At 37.5% G+C, this 21071-nt stretch overlaps 1 protein-coding gene across 1 annotated transcript; it reads left to right on the plus strand.

Annotated features, from left to right (window-relative positions):
• Positions 1-7604: 7604 nt before the first annotated feature.
• Positions 7605-8514, plus strand: LOC149957432 (uncharacterized). The gene is made up of 4 exons (XM_090167028.1): positions 7605-7662; positions 7706-7807; positions 7882-7986; positions 8045-8514. Exons 1-4 carry the CDS (start codon positions 7605-7607, stop codon positions 8512-8514), a joined length of 735 nt encoding a protein of 244 aa, XP_090023154.1.
• Positions 8515-21071: the final 12557 nt, after the last annotated feature.

The raw sequence follows: 21071 nt of genomic DNA on the forward strand, positions 1-21071 counted from the left end.
TTCACAGCCTCAATTTTGAACACAAGTTTCTGCAGGTATTCCATAGTTTTCTTAAAGATGGGGGGTAGCACAAATTAAATATGTAATACCCGGCAAAAACTGTAGCTACAGCAACTTCTATACTACTAACATCAAAAATGACATTTTCAATGTGGACTTGTACAGTTCCGTTCAAAACGTCTCCATCGTTGAGCACCATAATCGGTATAGCTTTTTTGGGTTCCTTAGTGACGAATATATTTTGAAATCTTTAGCATGTCATTTAATTAGAAAAAGGCGTTACGCAAATTGATACTTACAGTTAAGGTGAAATATAACTCGGTTGAATCTCCAAAAAGGCAAGGCAACAAGATGAGACTTACGCGAATTTGAAGCTCTAAATATGAAAATGATGTTAAAATATTAGTTTCCATTTTATAAACGCTAATTCTGTAGCATTTCATTACCTTTGAAACCATCAACTGTTAATACTTCCTTTTGCGCTGAAATTACATTTTTTTTACTGCTTTGTTTGTTATCAGATTCAGTATTCGCTGTGAAATTGGCCGGAAATGAAGCTCTGATACGTTTTCGGCTGATGGGCGTATATTGAACATCAAGTTAAATTCTTTAATCAACTATAATAACCAAAAATTAGACATGTAAAAACATTAGAATTTTAATACTACATTATATCTCCTCAGTGTCGCGACGGGGGAAAGATAGAACGTCACCAGAGTGTTTCAATCGCGTTAGGTGACGTCAATTTTACTGAACCAATAAAATACTGAGACTATGATTTATTTTAAGGGGATGTGAAAAACGGGGGTACCTCTGGGTGGAATAGGAGATACGCGAAAAATCGTCTTGACATATCCCCGAGTATAAATAAATAAATTCTTGATTATAAACTAAGGGTTTGTGGTTAGGGAATACAGGTAAAGTTCTGAAATTGTACATTTTTGTACACTACATTTTTCGTAAGGATTTACTAAATTTTGACTACAAATAGCTCTACTTCCACAAACAATAATAGTCCAAATCATTCGATCTCAACTTTAAGGTTCGACTACATGAATTTCAGGGTTACTCCGTCTTGAAGTGGAAGTGGGCTGGCTGCAACTCATATGTGCTATGCAGTCAGCCTACTTCCAGTCAAAGTGTTAGTAAACCGAAAATTCATGTAGTCGTCCTTAAATGTATTACCATGTTCTTATTGTTAAGAACTGGAAATTTTTCTACCACTTCCGATACATTGTGCTCCGACGAAAAACTTTGCCTATAAGCCAGTGTCCTCCGCATTTTGTCCTCTATAAGATATTCATCGGGCTTAGATTTTTCCATTTCTTTGTTCATGGCCGCTATATGTGCCTTTACACTCTCATCGTCTTCTGCTGAGCCCGAAAGTACCTTGAAAAACAGTTAAGCTATAGTAACTCTTCGGAATACTAGTTTAAAGGTAATAAATACATTTACCATTGGAGTACTTTTTTTAGGTTTTGTAATAACTTCTTGAAGCTCATTCCGCCTTTCTGTTGTGGGTTCAGCTTCAATTGTTTTACGTTTCCAACCGAATGTCCCCTTTTTTTGTTGATATTTTTCAAGATCTGCAGTTTTTTCTCTGTCATGCCTAATTTTAATTTGTAGGTCTTCAAGCCAAGAGTTCTATGTAAATAAAAACATAATTAACGTATTTAAAATATAAGCATAATACCAAATACCACTTACGTAACCCTCATTGTTCGGTAGCTTCAATCTGTCCTCCAAAAAATGATATATTTCAACCAGTGACCTGCAAACTCTGGCTTTTTCTTGCTTTGAAGGATACCTGTGAATACACAAAATTTAACCTAAGGGTCAACATAGACTTAGCTATATATTACCCCGAACTATATCGGCTTATATCTTCATGTAGAATTCTCACTATTTGACACCTGTTACTTCTTGAAAAAACTGAAGGCAACAGTACGATTCGTAATGTTCAATTCTCCCAAAGGAAAGCCCTCAATTTTGAAATTAATATCGTCTAGGCTAGCTAAACCGTCGTCTATCATGTGCTTTAGGCATAATTTTAAAACTTGGGGTACACCTTCGTAGAAATCGTGCATTATGTCTGGGGGGAAGGACTGAGTAACTTAAAAGTGCGGTGAAGCGCATAAGGGCGACTTGCTTTTCACTCCGTAAATTGGTATATTGTCATGGTTTTCAAGAATAGCTTCTAAGTGGTAATTGTGAATGTCTTCCGTTCTAATTATCATTTGATTCTCATCGAATACGTTAGATATATGTTCTACCTTCATCATACAGAACCGACATATTCTCCCAGAAGAAAAGCATTGTGAATAACCTGCCAATCCATTACTTGATAAATTATCTCCCGAGATGGTGGCTAGAGCCCCTTTATTGTCCGGCCTCTAACTTAAAATCCGTGAGTTTGTAAATGGTCCAAATCTTCGATTAAAGGCTTAACACACTTATTAAAACCGTATTTTTTCAAGATTGGGTAACGTATAGCCATAGCCAAGTTTATTCCACATAAGTAGGGTCAGAATACCGATTCAAAAAGGTCCTGCCTCCGGGGGAAGGAAATGCAGAGCCAAAGGCAGGGGAGGCTGGGGGATGCAGGGAGGCAGAGGGAAGGAAATGCAGAGCCAAAGGCAGGGGGAAGGAAATGCAGGGGAGGCAGGTGGAAGGAAATACAGAGCCAAAGGCAGGGGATGCAGAGAGGCAGGGAGGCAAGGGGAAGGAAATGCAGAGCCAAAGGCAGGGGAGGCTGGGGAAAGCGAAGAGGCAGGTTGATAAAATAGAGGTTTTGTATAGTGAAAATTATAATGACGTAGAATTCTATGTGTTAGTATATATAGACGGACACCAGGGTAAAAATTAATTCAAACTCAACGGATCAACAAAATAAGAAACTATCAAACGCAATGTAGGTATACGGCTTATTGAAGATATCCTCTAAATATTCTCTAATCACATTTCTTATACAAAAGGCCATGGCAACAATGTCAGATGAATCGTCTTACACTGTAAAGAATAAAAAATCCATAGTTATAGATTTCGAATTCCTCGATGGGAAGATGGGTTCTGTGAAAATAGTAAAGGAACTATCCGCCACATCGGCTACGGCTTCACCGCGAGTGGCTTCATGGGTGTTTCTACCTCCGTATGACGAATTGGAAGTTCTATTACGTAGTCGACAGCAAAACGGGTGGGTTATCCGACGTATTCACGGACTACCTTGGGACCATGGTTTCACACCATACAGCAAGTTAAATGACTGTATTTCAATGGCAGTGCAAGGTTACGATCGTGTCTTTTGCAAAGGACTTGAAAAATGTTTATTTCTGTTGAAAATAATCAACCGTGAAGTCATTGATTTAAACAGTGTGGGGTGTCCAAAAGTGTCAGAACTGGGTGGCGAAGGGACAATGTTTTCTTGTTTATATGAACATAGAACTAATTGTGTAAATAAAAATTATTCATGTTCTTTTGAAAAATCTATACAGTTCTCTGAGTGGATATATAAAAATTTTTATTACGTAAATTCACAACTAGAAAATGTATAAAAAGCAAATTTAAAAATAAAAATGAACTTGAAACACTGTAAATTATTCTTTGAAAGAAGAAAGTTTAATAAAATCTGAAGTGGTATTTATTCTTGTATTATTCATGATTTTAGGGTAAAACCAAAGAGTGGAATTATTTGTCAAGTGCATTCTTGAGATAATCCATTTGAAAATCTAAAATATATGAGAGACAACTAGAGAGTCTTTTGATATTGTCTATTTTTAATTAATCAATACGAAATATTTTCCCAAACATTAAGTATAATTGATTTTTATGGTCACATTTGCTCTCGAAATGTTTCCCTGTTCAAATTGTTCGACTGTCTACACCCACAAAGACAGCCTTGTCCGCCACATAAATACTAAACACGGTAATATAAATTTAGCTTGCCCCGTTTGCGGAAAAAAAAACGATAATTTAGTCCACCATCAACGGAACAGTCATACCGTTTGTATTGAACACTCGGAACCCGCGAATCGGTCAGTCTTTCCGAAACCCAGGCCGTATCCTCGCCAAACCCCCCTGTAAAAAGGGCTGCCTCACCGGATACTCATTCTCGAAAAAATATAAGAGTTGAAAATGGTAAATATTACTTTATTAAATTTATTTTATTCAAATGTACTTCATGAAACTAAATTTATATGCTTAGACTTGGTTTCAACCCCGAAACCAGTCGTGGATCCTAGACTCGAAGCCGCCGTCGTATCACATCCAGAACCGGCCGCTATATCGTTTTCCATGCCAGTTTCGTCGCAACCACTGACACCCGTTTCCCCGCACCTCGTACGGGTCCCCGCCGGAGAAATTTCTTTAAACGAAATTATAGACGCCGCGGTCAACGAGGGTCAAAATGCCGGGGATGATTCTATTATGGATTTCTCAATGGAATTTCCCGAACCAGCGCTTGAATATCCACCGGTTATCAGACCATTAGATAATCTTCAACCTAGTCAACCAAAAAACGATGACGACTTATTCTTCTCGCAAGGTGACGTGGGGAGAAATGAGTCTATGGAAAATTTAAATCATCAACAACAAGGTGTTGTAGATATTCCAGCGGGAAATAACACCGTAGTTAACCCAGTTATCAACCAAATAGAGGAAATAAACGCGCTTGGTGACGCCATATTTTCTGCGCGAATTACCGCCCTAGGTGGAGTAACAGACCCAGTGCTGTACATAAATGAACACCGCGATACCCTAGGGAACTATTTAAAAAACAAACTAACAACTAAAAAGGGTATAAAATGGTATCTTACCATTCGGGCAAGATTCACCCGTGAACTCGCAAATACAGACGCGGAGGTCGAAGTTATGCCGTATTTTCGTGGGTACACCCACACGACTTTATCACCGGAGACAATCCCTGGTCAAATCAATTCCAGTCGAGACAAAATTGCCGAAAGCATGCAACAATTCGAGGCAATGGGGAGTGGTTGGGTTCTAGATCGTATTTTATACCTACAAATGAATATTATACAATATTTACCACATGTTGGTGGAACGTATTTTGATTTACCACCTGTATTAAAAACGAAACGCGCGCTAGTAAATGTCAAATCAGATGACAACAAGTGTTTTATATGGGCGATTTTAGCGAAACTACACCCCGCTCCTAACAATCCTCAGTTTTTATATCACTACAAGCGGTATGAAAATGAACTGAACTTATCCGGTATTACATTTCCCTTTGAACTGGACGCGTTCAAACTTAAAAAAATTGAAGAAATAAATAATATTTCCATAAACATTTTTGCTTATGAAAAGGGAGTGTTTCCACGATACGTGAGTGAAAATGACGTACCAGAAGAGAGACAAATTGATCTCCTTCTTTTATCAAATGGAAAAACCAAACATTATTGTTTAATTCGCCATTTAAGTCGCTTACTCTGTGATTTCACCACAAATGACCATACGAACTATTATTGCCGACGGTGTCTGAAGAGAAGCTCGGGTGTACGAGCGAGGGAGAATCACGAGGAACATATCAGAGATTGCAATATTCACGATCCGCAACGTGTGGTGATGCCGCTCAAGGAGCCCATACTGAAATTTAAAAATTTCAGTTGGCATCAAATGGTATATTTATATTTGTTTGAATTTAATCGTGAATGAAATAACATTTAAATTTTAAATGCAATCTCATTTTTCTACATGTCTGCCAGATTCATCACTCTCTTCAACGACTACGTTAGCCTTACACGTAACGTGTGGGGTTTCGTACGCAATAATACGAACGGACGGTGAGATCATATCAATTTTTTTTACGTATAATATGTTACTTAATTATTTTTGTCTATAGGAAACCTTGTTAACCACATAACATATCGAGGGGTTGATGGAGCTTTAAAGTTTTTAAAGCTTCTTTTGAATGAAGCGGATGCTATTTCCGAAAAGCTTAAGAGTAACACCCCTATGGCTCTGACGGGTGCTGAGGAAGCCGCGTTCCACTCGGCCACTCAATGTTACATATGCGAGGAGAAGTTTACTGCCTTATCGATAAAAACTAGAGACCACGATCACTACACGGTAGTGCTTGTCAAAGATGCAATCTCCAGTTAAAAGCCCCAAGCTGTTATACTACATAATCTTTCACGGTTAGTTTTTTTAGTTAATTAATATGCAAACGATATATTTATCATATTATTCACCCGTAGATACGACGCCCACCTCATTATGCAACAAATCGATAAAATTAAAAATAATAACATTGATTGTATTCCGACTAACAGTGAAACGTATATTTCATTCACCCTGGGAAAGTTACGATTTATCGATAGTCTACGATTTCTACCAGCATCGTTGGAAACGCTTGTCGGAAATTTAGCTAAAGGGGGTCCAGAAAAATTTACCATCATTAACTCGGTGTTTAAACCCGAAGAAATCGAGTTACTTTTAAGGAAGGGAGTGTACCCATATGACTATATGGACAGTGTAGAACGTTTTGATGAAACGCAGCTGCCACATATTGGGTGTTTTTACAACTCTCTCAGTGAAGAACCTGTAAGCCAAGTTGATTACGATGACGCACAACGCGTTTGGCAATTTTTCAATATTATAAATCTCGGTAAGAGTTTATTATTAACTAGTTCAAGGATAAACTTTAATTTTATTTTCCTTTTTAAAAGGGGGATATCACGACTTATATGTCTTGTCAGACACGCTTCTTCTGGCCGATGTTTTCCAGAATTATAGAAAAATTTGCATGAATTACTACCGACTAGACCCTGCTCACGCATACACCGGTCCAGGTAAAAATAAATTAGAAATAATAATAATAAAAATATCAACTAGGCAAATACTCGAGTTACTACCAAAGGTTTTGCATGGCAAGCGGCCCTTTGTATGACCAAGGTACACCTGAATCTTCTTCTCGATGAAAACATGCACCTTTTTATCGAGAAGGGAATCCGTGGGGGAGTGTCCATGATTAGTCATCGTTTCGCCGAAGCAAACAATAAGTACCTAGAGACGTACGACCCGACCAAACCAGATTGTCATATCTGCTATCTCGGTAAGATATTTTTAAATAAAATAAAATAAAATAAATTAAGTTTAATGTTAATGTTAATGTTAATGTTAATGTTAATGTTAATAGACTGTAACAACCTCTATGGTGCCGGTTTGTGCGATGTACTGCCAATGAAAGGGTTTAGATGGCTCGAACCAGGCGTAAATAGTCAAAACGAAATCCTGAACTGTCCGGACAATGACCCCGAAGGATTTATTGTCGAAGTCGATTTGACGTACCCTAGTGACCTACACGACGCTCATAACTGCTAGCCACTAGCACCAGAGTCAACTACCATAAAACCGAAGGAACTTTCGCGGTATTCAAAGGACCAAATGACGGAACTAAATATCCCAATTAAAGAAAGCCTGCCGAAACTAGTCCCAAACCTAAACAACAAAGAACGATACGTAGTACACTATCTTAAGTACTACGTGTCGAAAGGGCTCAGAATCACAAAAATTCATCGAATTTTGACGTTTCAACAAATTAAGGCGCTTTGCCGAAACCATACATAGAATTTAATACAGAAAAAAGAAAGATGGCCACCAATGAGTTTGAAAAAGACTATTTCAAATTAATGAACAATGCAGTCTTTGGTAATTAAATTAATTAATTAAAATTAAAATTTTTTTTGTTTAGGAAAAACTATGGAAAACCTAAGAAATCGTATTGATTTCAAACTGGTTACGACAGCTGAAAAGGCTATCAAAAAGCTAGTTCACCCACATTCCAAAAATTTACGTTGTTCCAAAATGATTTGGTTGGAATCCATTTCGTGAAAAAGAAGTTGGTTTTAAACCGACCCATATATACAGGATTCACCATTTTAGACCTCTCAAAATTGCTAATGTACGAATTCCATTACGATGTGATAAGGCGTCAGTATGGAGAAAAAGTTAAACTTTTATTCACTGATACTGGTTAGTATACCTTTATCCATATCCTATGTTTTTTTTCTAACGTGTTTCCACATTACAGACAGTCTGACATATCACATCGAAACACTGGATTTGTACAAGGACTTCGCTGAAAAGAGTGACAAATATGACTTTTCGGGGTACCCCAAAGAACACGTTTTGTATGATGAAACAAACAAAAAGAAACTAGGAAAGTTTAAAGATGAACTTGACGGAACTCCAATTCAAGAGTTTTGTGGGCTTCGGCCGAAAATGTATTCCATCTTATCGTCAAAGGGTGAAAAGAAAACTTGCAAAGGAATCTGCAAGCACGTGGTGAAAAAACGCGTTCGGCATGCTGAATATCGCGACTGTCTATTAAACCGCAAAGTGACTGTTGCGGAAATGAAAAGAATCGTCAGCAACAAACACGTTGTTACGACAATACGCCAAAACAAACTCTGTCTCAACCCGTGCGACGATAAAAGATGCATTTTAGACGATGGTGTTTCTACTTTTGCCCATGGTCACTATAAAATCAATGACAAATAAAATGTTTTACGACAAATTTATTGAATATTTTTTATACATAAATTCTTCAATCATACGATCATTTTTATTTCTGTTTACAGAAAATCTTTCCAATATTTCAAACATTTTTATTCCCCGACACATATTAATAGCGAAGTATATACAATATCCACCACAAGTCTTACTAGAATTTCCTTGCAATTGAACGTAACAGTTAAGCTGTTTCTTTCTATAAAATAGTTAAATTTGAACAAGTCCGGTGAATTTCCGAAGCTTTCGAAAAAGGTTGTATTGTGCTTCCTTGAAATGTATATTACACACCTAAATTAATTAGTTTAGTTAATTTACATTTATTTTAACATGATATTAACACGCACCAATGGACTCCTTCTCCTTTAGAAGTATCAGTGTTCACGATGAATAGAGACGGGAACGTTTTGGCAATGTTTGGTAATTTGTCGAGAGTCCATTATGAACTATGCTCAAATACAACCGCCCTGTGTTTATCAATTTCAATCAAGGATTGGTATTCGGAGTAGTAAATGACGCTAACTGTTGTTGGTAATGATTCACCGAATATTAATTCGAGTCTAACGTTTCCGTTCTTTATAAGGTTGAAACATTCGGTGGTACTTCCGTTAAGATCGGGTGTTAAGTCAAATACGAAAAGAGCGTTTCCGTTGGCGAATTCGTCACGACTAATGAAATTACCCTCGTCGATATTCCATTGTCCAGTTTGAAGTAAGAGGTTAACGTACGAACGCATGTACATGTTATCTTTGAAGTTTGGATTTAACGGCTTATACGGTTCGCTGCTTCCGTCGACATACAAGGCAATTTGATTTAGCGAGAAGTTTTTAAAGTTGAACGGTGACATCTTGTAATCACCCAAAAATAAATCAAGTTCCAAACTAATACTATTTTGAGAGTTGGGATGTGCGAGGGACATTATGAAAAAATATCGGAGCGCTGAGGGATCGGCCTTCTCTTCTTCTTGGTTCGAACCGAACTGATGATGGGTGACGTTTTACGTCGTCTTTTACGTCCGTTTCCAGTTAGTTTAGTCACTTTTTCGGCTGCACTTCTCAAAGCTTCTTTCCCCGCCTCGGTACCTCTGGTTTTTAACGCTTCTCTAAGAGATACACCACTCGAGACATCTGATGCAATTTTAGCTCCGGCGTTTAAAAAATTTCGTCCTAGGAACGAAGCACCCCTTTTAAACATGGGCATGGCCGATCGAAATGCGGAAGCCAATATATTTCCAAATCCATAACCTGGTAATAATAATTATTAGGTAACAATTCAAGGATATATACCGTATTTCTCTGTATTACCTCTCTGTGCGGAAATTCCTCTATACACAGGAATGGATCCGTGTCCAAGTAATAGTTTTGATAGTCGCTAACGGAAACACGGTCTAAACTATGTGGAGACATGTTGCGCCTTTGACACTCTCGTCGTAAATGAAGTGGGATTTGATCCTCCCACTATTTTTTACAGTGGAGTCCAAGTTCTTCGAGGTCTAAAGTGGAGTGTGACGTGCGCTTTTCCTCTTTCAAAATGTACCGGATGTCCCATTTCACTCATGATATTAATTTCAATAGTTTGGAAGTTGTTGTTCGCGACAGGCATAATGTATAATGAGGTCTCGAAAACTCTTTTTCAACAGTATCTCCGTCTTTTCCATGAATACTTATAATTCTTAAAAGCGGAACATCCGAGTCTCCAACCGACCGGCTCTGTATTATATCCGAGTATATGAAGAGGGAATGTAATCCGGCATCCATATCACAGCTAAACGGAGCTGTCATTGAAGTAACCACTCTAATGTCCCTTCCCGGTGTTCTCGTAAAACCTAATATTATGGCAATTTCGTGCGGGATATAAAGTTGGTTTTCACCTTTCATTTCAACTACCACACGACGATTAGGTTTGTTATAATAAAGAACAACTCTAGAATCAAAATATTGCCCGTCATCATCGATTGACATTATTTGGATTAATTCTTCCGCAGATCCATAGTATCCAGGAGGTATAATTATGTTAATATCATGTTTGTTATCGCTCAAGTCTCTTTTATCAATGTTCTTTCCCCGTTCACTGATGGGTGTGGCGTGAGGAACAATTATAGAAATATCTCGCTCTTGATCTTTATGATCTATTTTAACCAAGTTTTCGGGTTTTTCCTCATGTTTTTTGGTTTTATCCGTAATTTTCGGCTTCTTTTTCTTGGGTCTTGGATCTGTCTCAGTTACAAATGTAGTGTCCCAAATTCGTACAATACATTCTTCTTTAATATTATTCGAAGTCCTTGGATAACTGATTTCAGCGAGGCCAACTTCATAAGCCCCATGAAGTTTTATAGGTTCCGGTAAATACGTTCGGAACTTGCTTATGGTATTGTTTTTGAAGTATCTCATAGATGAGTCCGACGGTAAAGTAATGTAGAAACTCATTATAAATCGATTTCTTGTACCCAAGAATCAAAGTCTTTCCAACGAACTAGTAGCTCTTTACTTCCGTTAGGTTTCGTTCTCTTTTTTAACACTTTTTCGATTTTAAATTTACAATTTTCAAGGTCCTTCCCGACTTTCTGTATTTCCTCTTTGTAGAACACACCCAAAATGGGCTCCGGGCTCAAATCCTCGAGTTTATATACCGGCGGGTCTCTCGGTATTTGCTGAACGACTTTGAATAACTCCTCGGTGTAGTTGGCTTTGTACCCCTTTTCAAAGGTTAATTTATTCTTACTCATTCGAACCAAGTCACCTATCTCAAAGGGGAATGAAACTTGGGGTGAAAAATTCACTTTCCCGTATAAATTATTCCATATTTCTTTAGAATTTTCGTTCGTGACTTCAGTGGGTTTGCATTTAATAAATCTGTGATAATTGTTGTTATATGAATCTAATAAATCTGGTAATACGTCGATATATCTATGCGTATCAGATTGTGTAAAATAGCGAAACATCCGTGATTTTAGAGAGCGGTTAAACCTTTCAATGATACTGCTTTTCACTTCCGAATGCGTCGCGAAAAACTTGATTCCACTTCGTTTCAATTCTCTTTGAAACTCTGTGCATAAAAACTCTTTCCCGTGATCTGTTTGTATAATCTTCGGCTTTCGACCAGATTCGAGAATAGATTTAAACACCGTAACCATCGTTGGTCCTTTCTTGTCCTTGGTAGCCACAGCGAAAGCGTATTTGCTAAATAAGTTGATGCAACATAGGAGATATCGAAAACCGTCATTGTGACGTTCTAAGTCCTGCAGGTCTGCCAGATCAAGCTGCCATTGTTCATCTTTTCCATAAACTATAGTCTTGTTCCTTTGGAAATTGCGTGTCACTGGTTTGTGAAGTGTATACGTATCTAGACGATTTAGAAATTCTTGAACGTCTTTTAAGGATACCTTAACTCCCTTTGCTCTGGCCGCCCGATAAAGTCCTCGTACACCTCCGAAACTTCCGGGGTCCTTTAAATTGAAATATATTCCTTCCAGTTTATCCATTTCTCGTACAGTTCATATTTCGTTCCAGATACCAGTGCGCGAAATCAAATAGTTCAATAACGATAATAATAAATAATAAAAAAATGCCGTGATAACTTTGGGTGACTTCATATATGACACGGTTAATGTGGTTAACAACCAAGTGGGGGTAGGGTCGTTGCAACCTTCCATAGTGAAGTTTGAAACGTAAATGAAATAAAATGACTCGTGTTATTAGTTTCTATTCTTTATTTCAACGAAAGCCAACTCATTACCCCGCGTCCATCATTGATAGATTCGGGACTTGGTGGAAAATAATCTAATTGTTTGGGGTTCACATTTGGTGATTAATTTGGTATATCAGCATGGGCTACAGTGTCGATATTGTGTTCAAAAGGGAATTTATTTTTATGAGAGACTTGGGAATATTTTCTTTGGTAAGCAATTCGTAAAAGAGATCTATACCGACAGCATTTTGTTTTGGTTTCTTTTTATAGTCTTTAACAGTATCATGTAAAATGTCCATAATATTAGAACCGACAACTGGACCTTCTTTATACATCAGTTCACCATTTGATGACCATTCAATCTTGCTATTATTTTGAATCCACTTATGCAATGCGATGGCGGGTTTAAGATGCGAATTTGGTACAGCAATTGCTATTTCAGAATACCAGTCCTTTTTCGGTTGAATTGCAGTTTCATTCTTTTTAGTTCGTTTATTAATAGTACGTTGCAATAAGTGGTTATATAAATCCACTTTTTGAGAGGGATTAAGCTTCTGGTTATTCAAAACTGTGTACGTATTCAAGTTCTCATCAACTTTTGTTTGCGAGTTCATCCGGCGGTAAACTTCTTCGGAGACCAAGATCATCTTTCTAGCCATTTTTATTGATCGCTCTACTAATAGCCGCGCCTGCGGCACTACTCACAATAGATAGAATAGGCGCTAAGAGTAAAGGGAGAAATCCACCCTTTTGAATTAGAATATTTTTTCGTTTTGCTAGGGTATTGGTTTTAGATAGCTTCCATAAGCTTTGACGGTGTTTCCTCAGTCGTTTCTTCTGATCATCTGACAGTTTCACATTCCCACGTAGAACATTTATACAACATTCTACAATTGCCTTGATCGCGTCACCCTTAGCATATTTGATAGCCGCATTTCTCTGACACGAATTACACTTAGTTAGATACTTTAAAAACTCTTTATGGTTGTGAACTCTTTTCATTTTGGCACAAAAACCGCAGCTTCTTCCGCTGGTATAAGTCCGGTTCGTAGTCTGTGATCATCTGACGTGGTTGGTTTTAAATCCACCCATAAATACCCAAAATCTCTAGCGATAGCTTGATGGAAGGCATCAATGACGTATTTACTATTGGTGGGAGAAATCTGTCTAGCCAAATGAAATATCGCGGATTTGTCACGAGGTGATTTGAATATAATCAAATAATGCGCGTTTAAATTTTATGTCCTAATTTCTCTCCCAGAATAATACAAATTTTGCATGAGAATAAAGACAGACGTGTTTTTATGATGGGATCCGCGTATAAACAAATTCGTTATGTCCTTGTTATTTGATATTTCGCAAAGTAGATCGTCTAATATGACAAAGTTCTTGACGTTAGGGTCCAATATTTTCACGTCTATTAAACCTTCATGAAATTCAACTGTGGGAGTATGATCCAATACCGAATTAAATAGATTGTTTTAGTACTCGGTATAGCACCATATTATTCTATCTGGTGGGGGTGAAATACATATATCTTTATATTTGATGAGATTAGCCACCCAGTAACTTTTACCAGACTGCGTAGCGCCCGCGACTAAACCATTAAAAGGGTGTTGTAAGCTGAACTCCATTTTACAGAATGACACATTTTATTCAAATCACGGTGCATTTATATACAAATATTGTTTAGCGTTGCAAACGGCGCGTGCAACTAAGCACTTCCAAAATTCATCACTTAAAAATGTTTTTAATGTAAAAATTTTATAAATCTCGATATTATCTAAATTTCTTATCGCGGTATCATAGTTCATGTCAACAGGCATTTCCCAGTCTTCCAGACAGTTGTGTTGGGTCTGCGAGGGATGGGCTACACTACATCCGTAACAACATTTACGTATACCATCGGTCAATTGTCCAATAATACCGTCTTTAATCAGAGTGTGTACCCGTCTCGCTTCATTAAGATACGTTTCAACGTCATCATGCCAATCCATCAGAGTTTTGGAGAGATTGTATCCAATGGCGATACCCTTTTTAGTGGGTAAGAGCTTTCCATACATCTACCCATAGCCAGGTATCATTTCCCGGATGTCTAAAATCTTACAGTCCTGATACGTTCGCAGTTCAATACGTTGCGTCTCGGAGCCTGTGAAAAACCACGATGAACCTGCGGTGTCGTCTTTCTCGAAGAACGCTAAAATATCGTGCCTCTTTCGGTATAGCTCGTGGAAGTTAGCTTCGGATAAAATAATCCCCGTAGTAACGTCTCTGTGACCCAGTCGTACATCTAGCTTCGGAGTAATTTCGACGAATTTCTCCGACGAAATAGCAAACAATAGATCGGCAGTCATTCTGTATAAGAAATGTGATTAGAGAATATTTAGAGGATATATTCAATAAGACGTATACCTACATTGCGTTTGATGGTTTCTTATTTTTACTTGTTGATCCGTTGAGTTTGAATTAATTTGTACCCTGGTGTCCGTCTATATATACTAACAGAATTCTACGTCATTAAAATTTTCACTATACAAAACCTCTATTTTATCAACCTGCCTCTTCGCTTTCCCCAGCCTCCCCTGCCTTTGCCTCTGCATTTCCTCCCCCCTGCCTCCCTGCATACCCCAGCCTCCCCTGCCTTTGGCTCTGCATTTCCTTCCCTCTGCCTCCCGGCGTCCCTGCATCCCCCAGCCTCCCCTGCCTTTGGCTCTGCATTTCTTTCCCTCTGCCTCCCTGCATCCCCCAGTCTCCCCTGCCTTTGGCTCTGCATTTCCTTCCCTCTGGCTCCCTGCATCCCCCAGCCTCCCCTGCCTTTGGCTCTGCATTTCCTTCCCCCTGCCTCCCTGCATCCCCCAGCCTCCCCTGCCTTTGGCTCTGCATTTCCTTCCCCCGGAGGCAGGACCTTTTTGAATCGGTATTCTGACCCTACTCACTTAATTTACTTCGATATAATGATCTGAAATTTCCGATGGTATAATAAACTAAGCACAATTTGTGCCTACCCCTTTTTGCACCTAGCGGATTAACTAATTCTACTTCATCCGTATAGAAATGTAACCTTAAAATTTCGTCGTTTTGGCCAAATAATGGATGTGCTTTGCAAATGGCACCATCGTCATAATCAACAATATATGCATTACTTCTGTTTTTGTCCTTTGATTATTCAATCCAAGCATCTTCGTGGGACAAAAGATGCTTTAATACTTCAATAATAGGAATGTAGCCTATGGTTTCTTTATAAATCAATCGCCCAATTTTCCTAGTTCCCAGGCAATACTCTACAGCCTCAATTAAATTCAAATTTTCTTTACAGTATTTGTGCAGACTGTATTCACTTTTTATAATAGAAGTTACCCCATTGGTAATTTTTTTGACGTGAAAGTTTTTCCCTATTTCGTTATTTATATCATTTTGTAAAAGGTTGTAAGAAACTTCTATCGAATTCTCCAATAGCTCAGAAATACTGTTCGCGATACTGGCGGCGGCGGAATTTGATAATTTATGTTTTTCTCTATTACCTAAAACCATTAAAGCCGCGCTCCGTTCAAGGTCATCGATATTTATTTCGTTTCGATCTATATTTACAGTCATGGGGGCTTCGGACTGTAATATATCTATATTTTCATCCAATTGCGCATTAGGGTTATAATTCATCAAACACTCAGCACCGCGTTGACTTTTCCCAAGGTGATTTCGGTAAACATGCCTTTACAAAGATGCAAGCTTTTGAAATACGCTCTCGCAAGGTATAAAGGCACATTTAAAACTACAATTTGGTACATTTCCATGAAGAATCTGTAAATGTTTCAGCCACGCAAGATACGTTGTTTTCTTCACTCGTGGATTACGGCAAATAGAACACGCGTAAAAAACCATGTTCAGTGATGTTCCAAAACTTCATAATTGATCAAAAAGCCAAAATTCCAGTATACCCTTTAAGAACATATGAGTAAGACTTATTACCTAATTACAAAGGCACAATTTATTTCAAGACTGTAGCTAGCAAAAATTGCTCCTACGGCGAGGGAAAATTTGGCCTTCTAATATAAGCGAAAATTTATAAATTATTAATTATTATTTAAATATTAATATTTTGAAAAATTATGTTTTGACGCCCCTAGAGGCCTAGACCCTAACAAGCCTTTAGCGTTCGGGGCGGCCGCCTAGCCTAGCTACTGCCCTGATTTATTTAATACTTTTTTCTTCAATTGAACATAGGTGTGCGCACGACCAATTTTCTAATTAATTTAAGGGGCGCATAGTTCGAGAAGATTAGGGTGCCAATAAAAGGGAAACAGTGGTGGTACTAACTTGCAAAACGCAAGTTAAAAACTAAGTTTTGGCGGCCTTTTTTAAATTTTGAGGCCTCTATTATGGTTTTTCAAAGATAGAAAAATATTGTTAACTACATTCAAGATTCTGATTCTTATGCTTCCTCTACAAATATCAGCGATATAATTTAATTTTACTTCACAGATTTTATCAAACGGTTTATTTTTCGATACGTTTTCATGAAAACTAGATGTACTGCAAGGTCTGGAGGCCATATTGTTGTCAAGATAATAGACATAAGTCTATTTTTAACTTTAAAACCTTTAATATTTACCCTGATTAAATTTAAAAAATACGAGGTAAAGTAGACTAACTAGGTGTAGTAACCCCATTAATATTTACCCTGAACACATTTAAAAAATACGATGTAAAGAAGACTACGTGTATCAACCCCTTTAATATTTACCCTGGTTACGTTTAGAAATACGATATAAAGAATAACTACGTGTAGCCACACCTTTAATATTTACCCTGATTACATTTAAAACATCGCTCAAACCCTACGATTCCAAAATAGGAAATAAAATATTTAAATTGCCCTTGGATCAAACGCCGACTTCGCTAAGTTATTTTTTTTATTGAAACGGCGTTTTATCACTATGGCTTTCGAATCTCTTTCACTGTAGGATTGCCTTTAATAGGCTTAAACTATACTTAAAATATAAATAATTATGGGATAGTTTTTCTTGATTAATTCAATTCAACACTAAGGCCTACGTGTATCTCATTAATTTTTAAGATATTTTATCCAGTAAAACAGTAAGTGGGCAATACCGTCTAAATTTCTTCCGTATGTTATATAATAATATAATTGGGGTTTTTACTTTTAAAACATTACCCTAATTAAAGTAATTTACTTTAAAATATTATTTTAAATAAAGTAATTTTCGTCAAATTATTATCTTAAAGATTTATTATAATTAAATTAAATTAAATATCTTGCAATTATATTTCAATAAAGCATTCTGACCTGATATAAAATTTCGGTAGAATATTTAACCAATTACAAAATTGAGCCGATTTTACATCTACAGCACGTAAAACAAGCAGCCACTAATGACGGTCCCTTCTATGCGAAAACCCAACGTGTGGTAACATTCCTTCAGTTGAATTTGATCCCTAGTGGAGGAAAGTTGCGACGCATTTTTAATTTTTCGTTCTATTGTTTCTTTCCTCAAAACGAGCGACGAAAATCGTCAAAATTGACCGTAAAGCTTTTCAACTGGCAACCCCGACCATTTTTTTTGACATTTTTAAGAGATACAAAGGTGAAAGATGAGTGAGTGAAAACATATTTTTTACTACATGCGCAACGCTTTCGGTCAAAACATTTTTTTTAGAAAAACAAACAATACAAGTTGGCCAGCCAAAATAAACCTTCTCGTAAGAGTTACCCTAGATATTGTTTATTTTCCGCACAGTGATGTTAGAATCAGTGGGTCAGCGGTAAAACATGTGCCCGCTTTAAGTTTGACGCGGGTTCGATTCTTGGCTATGATCGTATTTTATATTAAAGTAAATAATTACTTTTGATTTAACGTATAATTTTTACAAATATTATAAAATAAAATGACGTTAATAACGTTTTAAAAGCGTAAAGGAAAAAGGACTTTGGGCAAAGCTGTTTTCAAAATATCATCCGAACCTAACAAGCGTCGGTGGTTCTATGGTAGAAAACTCTGCTGTAGAGCTGGAGGGACCGGGTTCAAATCCCGCCCGACGGTCTAGTAAGTTGTCATTTGGTGGGAAACCTATCAAATTGAATGCTACATACGCCTTAACAAACATACGCCTTAACAAACATACGTCACGGAACCCTTTTCCACATTTTGCCCGGGTACTGCGTACGAGTTCACAGCAAAACAACAGACAGAAACACAAACAAACAGACACGGTGATTGTAAAACCTCTACATTAACATATTTCACTTGGAGACATAATAAAAAGCATTGAGAAATAGTGCTCGGCTTCCCAATTAGGGGGGGGGGGGGACTAGGATAACGATTTTCGATCCAGAATTGGACGCTCATGTTCAAATTTGAACATAAAATTGTATAGTCAAATAGATTTGGATCTTAGGTTCCAAAATTGATCACATTTTCTACATTTGTTCAAAATTGGAGGTATATGTGCAATTTTGGACATGGTTTGCACACTTTTTTCTTAGAGTGCATAGTGGGGGATACGCAGCTGACAGTCAAGAACATCCGACTTAAGTGTGGTTTCGGTTAAGGATATCACGTCTGAATTGTTCGAGGAAATGATGGACTTGAGATTGGCAAGTTTATATGTAGTCAGTGTGTCAACATTGGTGAGTAGAGCATTCAAATAATGGCACTGTCCCAGAAGGGGGAGGGCAGGAAGCGGTTGGGGCTGCAATATATGAGACGGTGGTGGTGGGAGGAATTAGGTTTTATCAGAGAGTGTATAGTATTGTGAGGCGCCTCTTCCTATTCCCGTAATGTTATAATTTTATCGTACGTTTTTGAAGCGCAAGTGCCTAGAAGAAGCAGACGACCCGTTATGATTGTCTTAGACGTTAGATGGCGCCACAGGAAAAATCAATTTGAAAAAAAATCCAAATAGCTGCAATAAATTTTTCTTCAATTTTTATTTTGAATTATTTAAAAAAAATGGTAGATATCATTAGAAATGTGAGATGTAAGTACAAAAAAATACTAATTACAATACTTCATTATGAAAAAAATAATTAAAAAAATAACGATAAATCGTAAAGGAGGCCAAGTCTTAGATGAACAGAAACAGAAGAACTCTAACAAGCATGAAGGAATAGTAGGGAGGAGAATTCCGAGGCGGCGTTAAATCCAACACCGTAGTGACAACCATAGATGGGCGTTTCGCGAGTTTTCAGTATCTGTTTCACTCCTTCGCTTGAGTGAAAATCACCTAACACCAATTACTCACATCACAGCAGAAATTAATTTGGACTAGCTCTATAATTCCTTGAATGAGCATGATCACTATACAAATAACGACGAGCTTCTAAGAGTGATCGTCCTTCACTGATATTAGCGTGAGAAGAGCCGTTCCCCCGTAGATCTAAGAACCGAAGTCAAGGAGTTAATAGCCACCTAGTGCTCTATTTTAAAAGAAAACAAACATCTCGTGTTCATTAACACAATTTTCGAGATACCGATAAAAAACATAATTTAAGGGTTATCATCTCTCAACAATTTAAACTGTTGGTTTAAAAAAGGAACGGATACGTAAGATAACATTCATTTTGTGTTTTGGGCTCAAAGGTTTATTCAATCATTCCCAAACAGTTCGATATTCCATTAGGTTTTTTCGATACTGGAATTTATATAAAATAGACTACCGATAATTTCACACAACGAAATAACGAACAAACACCGTTCAAATTGAAGAGCGGTTTTATCGGCTTATACATGGCGTGAGTAACCTTGAAATTCTGAATTCAAGGTTATTCACGGAAATTAACAGTTTCGTATAAAAAAGTTATTCAGCTGATAGTATTCTTCACTAACTTTCAATGAGTTGTACTATAAGTAACATAATACTGTAAGAAGGACAATTCGTTTTCTCCCAATGATAATTTTTTTAATAATAGTCTGACTCGGCAATGACCTGCAGTGGCGTAGCCAGGGGGGTTCCGTGTCACCCCCCCTTGGGCCTACCTTTGACTGTACTAAATTTCCGCCCCCTTCTCGACCCCCTCTTAATATTCACATACTAGACGAATTTCTGGCTACGCTACTGGCAATTACCATATAAATCATTACAGCCTAACGACTGACAACTCTCCGTGGGTTCAATCGGAACACATTTTCAACTTTATTTTGGTTTCAGAAGGCAGTTTTGTTTGAATTTTAGACCCGCACGCGTTTTGATTTGTATATAATGCCGTAAAGATGTTTTTCAACGAATTTTCGGTTTAGAATATTCCGATCACGCAACCACCCCGCGACAGACTATCATTAACCGACATCGTACATTGTCATACTAATCATTTTATGTAAACAATTAGCTAGACTCAGTGGCGTAGGAACGTTTGAAAAGTTGGAGGGGGCAAAGACAAATCAAATCCTGAGGTCCCTGGGTAAAAGCAGCTTCCCTTGTTGTAAAAATGGTTTTTGGAAGCCAAAACGTCACAAGCTAATTACGTATATTTCACATTTTTTTATTTCTTTGTGTTATTTCTTTATTTTGCAGTAAATTGTGAAAAATTAAGTACGATTTGATAGAAAAGGACTAATTTTTTAAAGTAAACTCTCTTTAAGGTGTTTTCCGCCGAGTTCTTCTGTTTCCCCTTCCATAAAAACTTGTCTAGGTTAACGGTAATAGTTAGTGTAGGGAGCTGTTGGATCGCGTGGCATGCAGGGCTTGCCACCACTATCCTACGCATTGTAACCCGGCCACCTGAATTAATGGCTTCAAAAGTCGCATGATGACTTATGCCTAAGGTGGTGCCTTGGGTATTAGCCTAGCGGATTATTATTATTAATACTATGAAAATTAACAAAATAATTCATTATTTTCGTATA

The sequence above is a fragment of the Leiobunum rupestre genome, chromosome 2 (genome assembly GCF_980474605.1).
Source record: "Leiobunum rupestre chromosome 2, qqLeiRupe1.1.hap1, whole genome shotgun sequence".
Taxonomy (NCBI): Eukaryota; Metazoa; Arthropoda; class Arachnida; order Opiliones; family Sclerosomatidae; genus Leiobunum; species Leiobunum rupestre.

Excerpts from the sequence above, each read along its gene's own strand:
- LOC149957432 (XM_090167028.1), top strand. The coding sequence starts at position 7,605 with ATGGCCACCAATGAGTTTGAAAAAGACTATTTCAAATTAATGAACAAT. Across the intron at positions 7,663-7,705 it reads AATGAACAATGCAGTCTTTG|GAAAAACTATGGAAAACCTA; the intron begins GTAATTAAATTA and ends TTTTTTGTTTAG. Across the intron at positions 7,808-7,881 it reads CCCACATTCCAAAAATTTAC|GATTCACCATTTTAGACCTC; the intron begins GTTGTTCCAAAA and ends CCATATATACAG.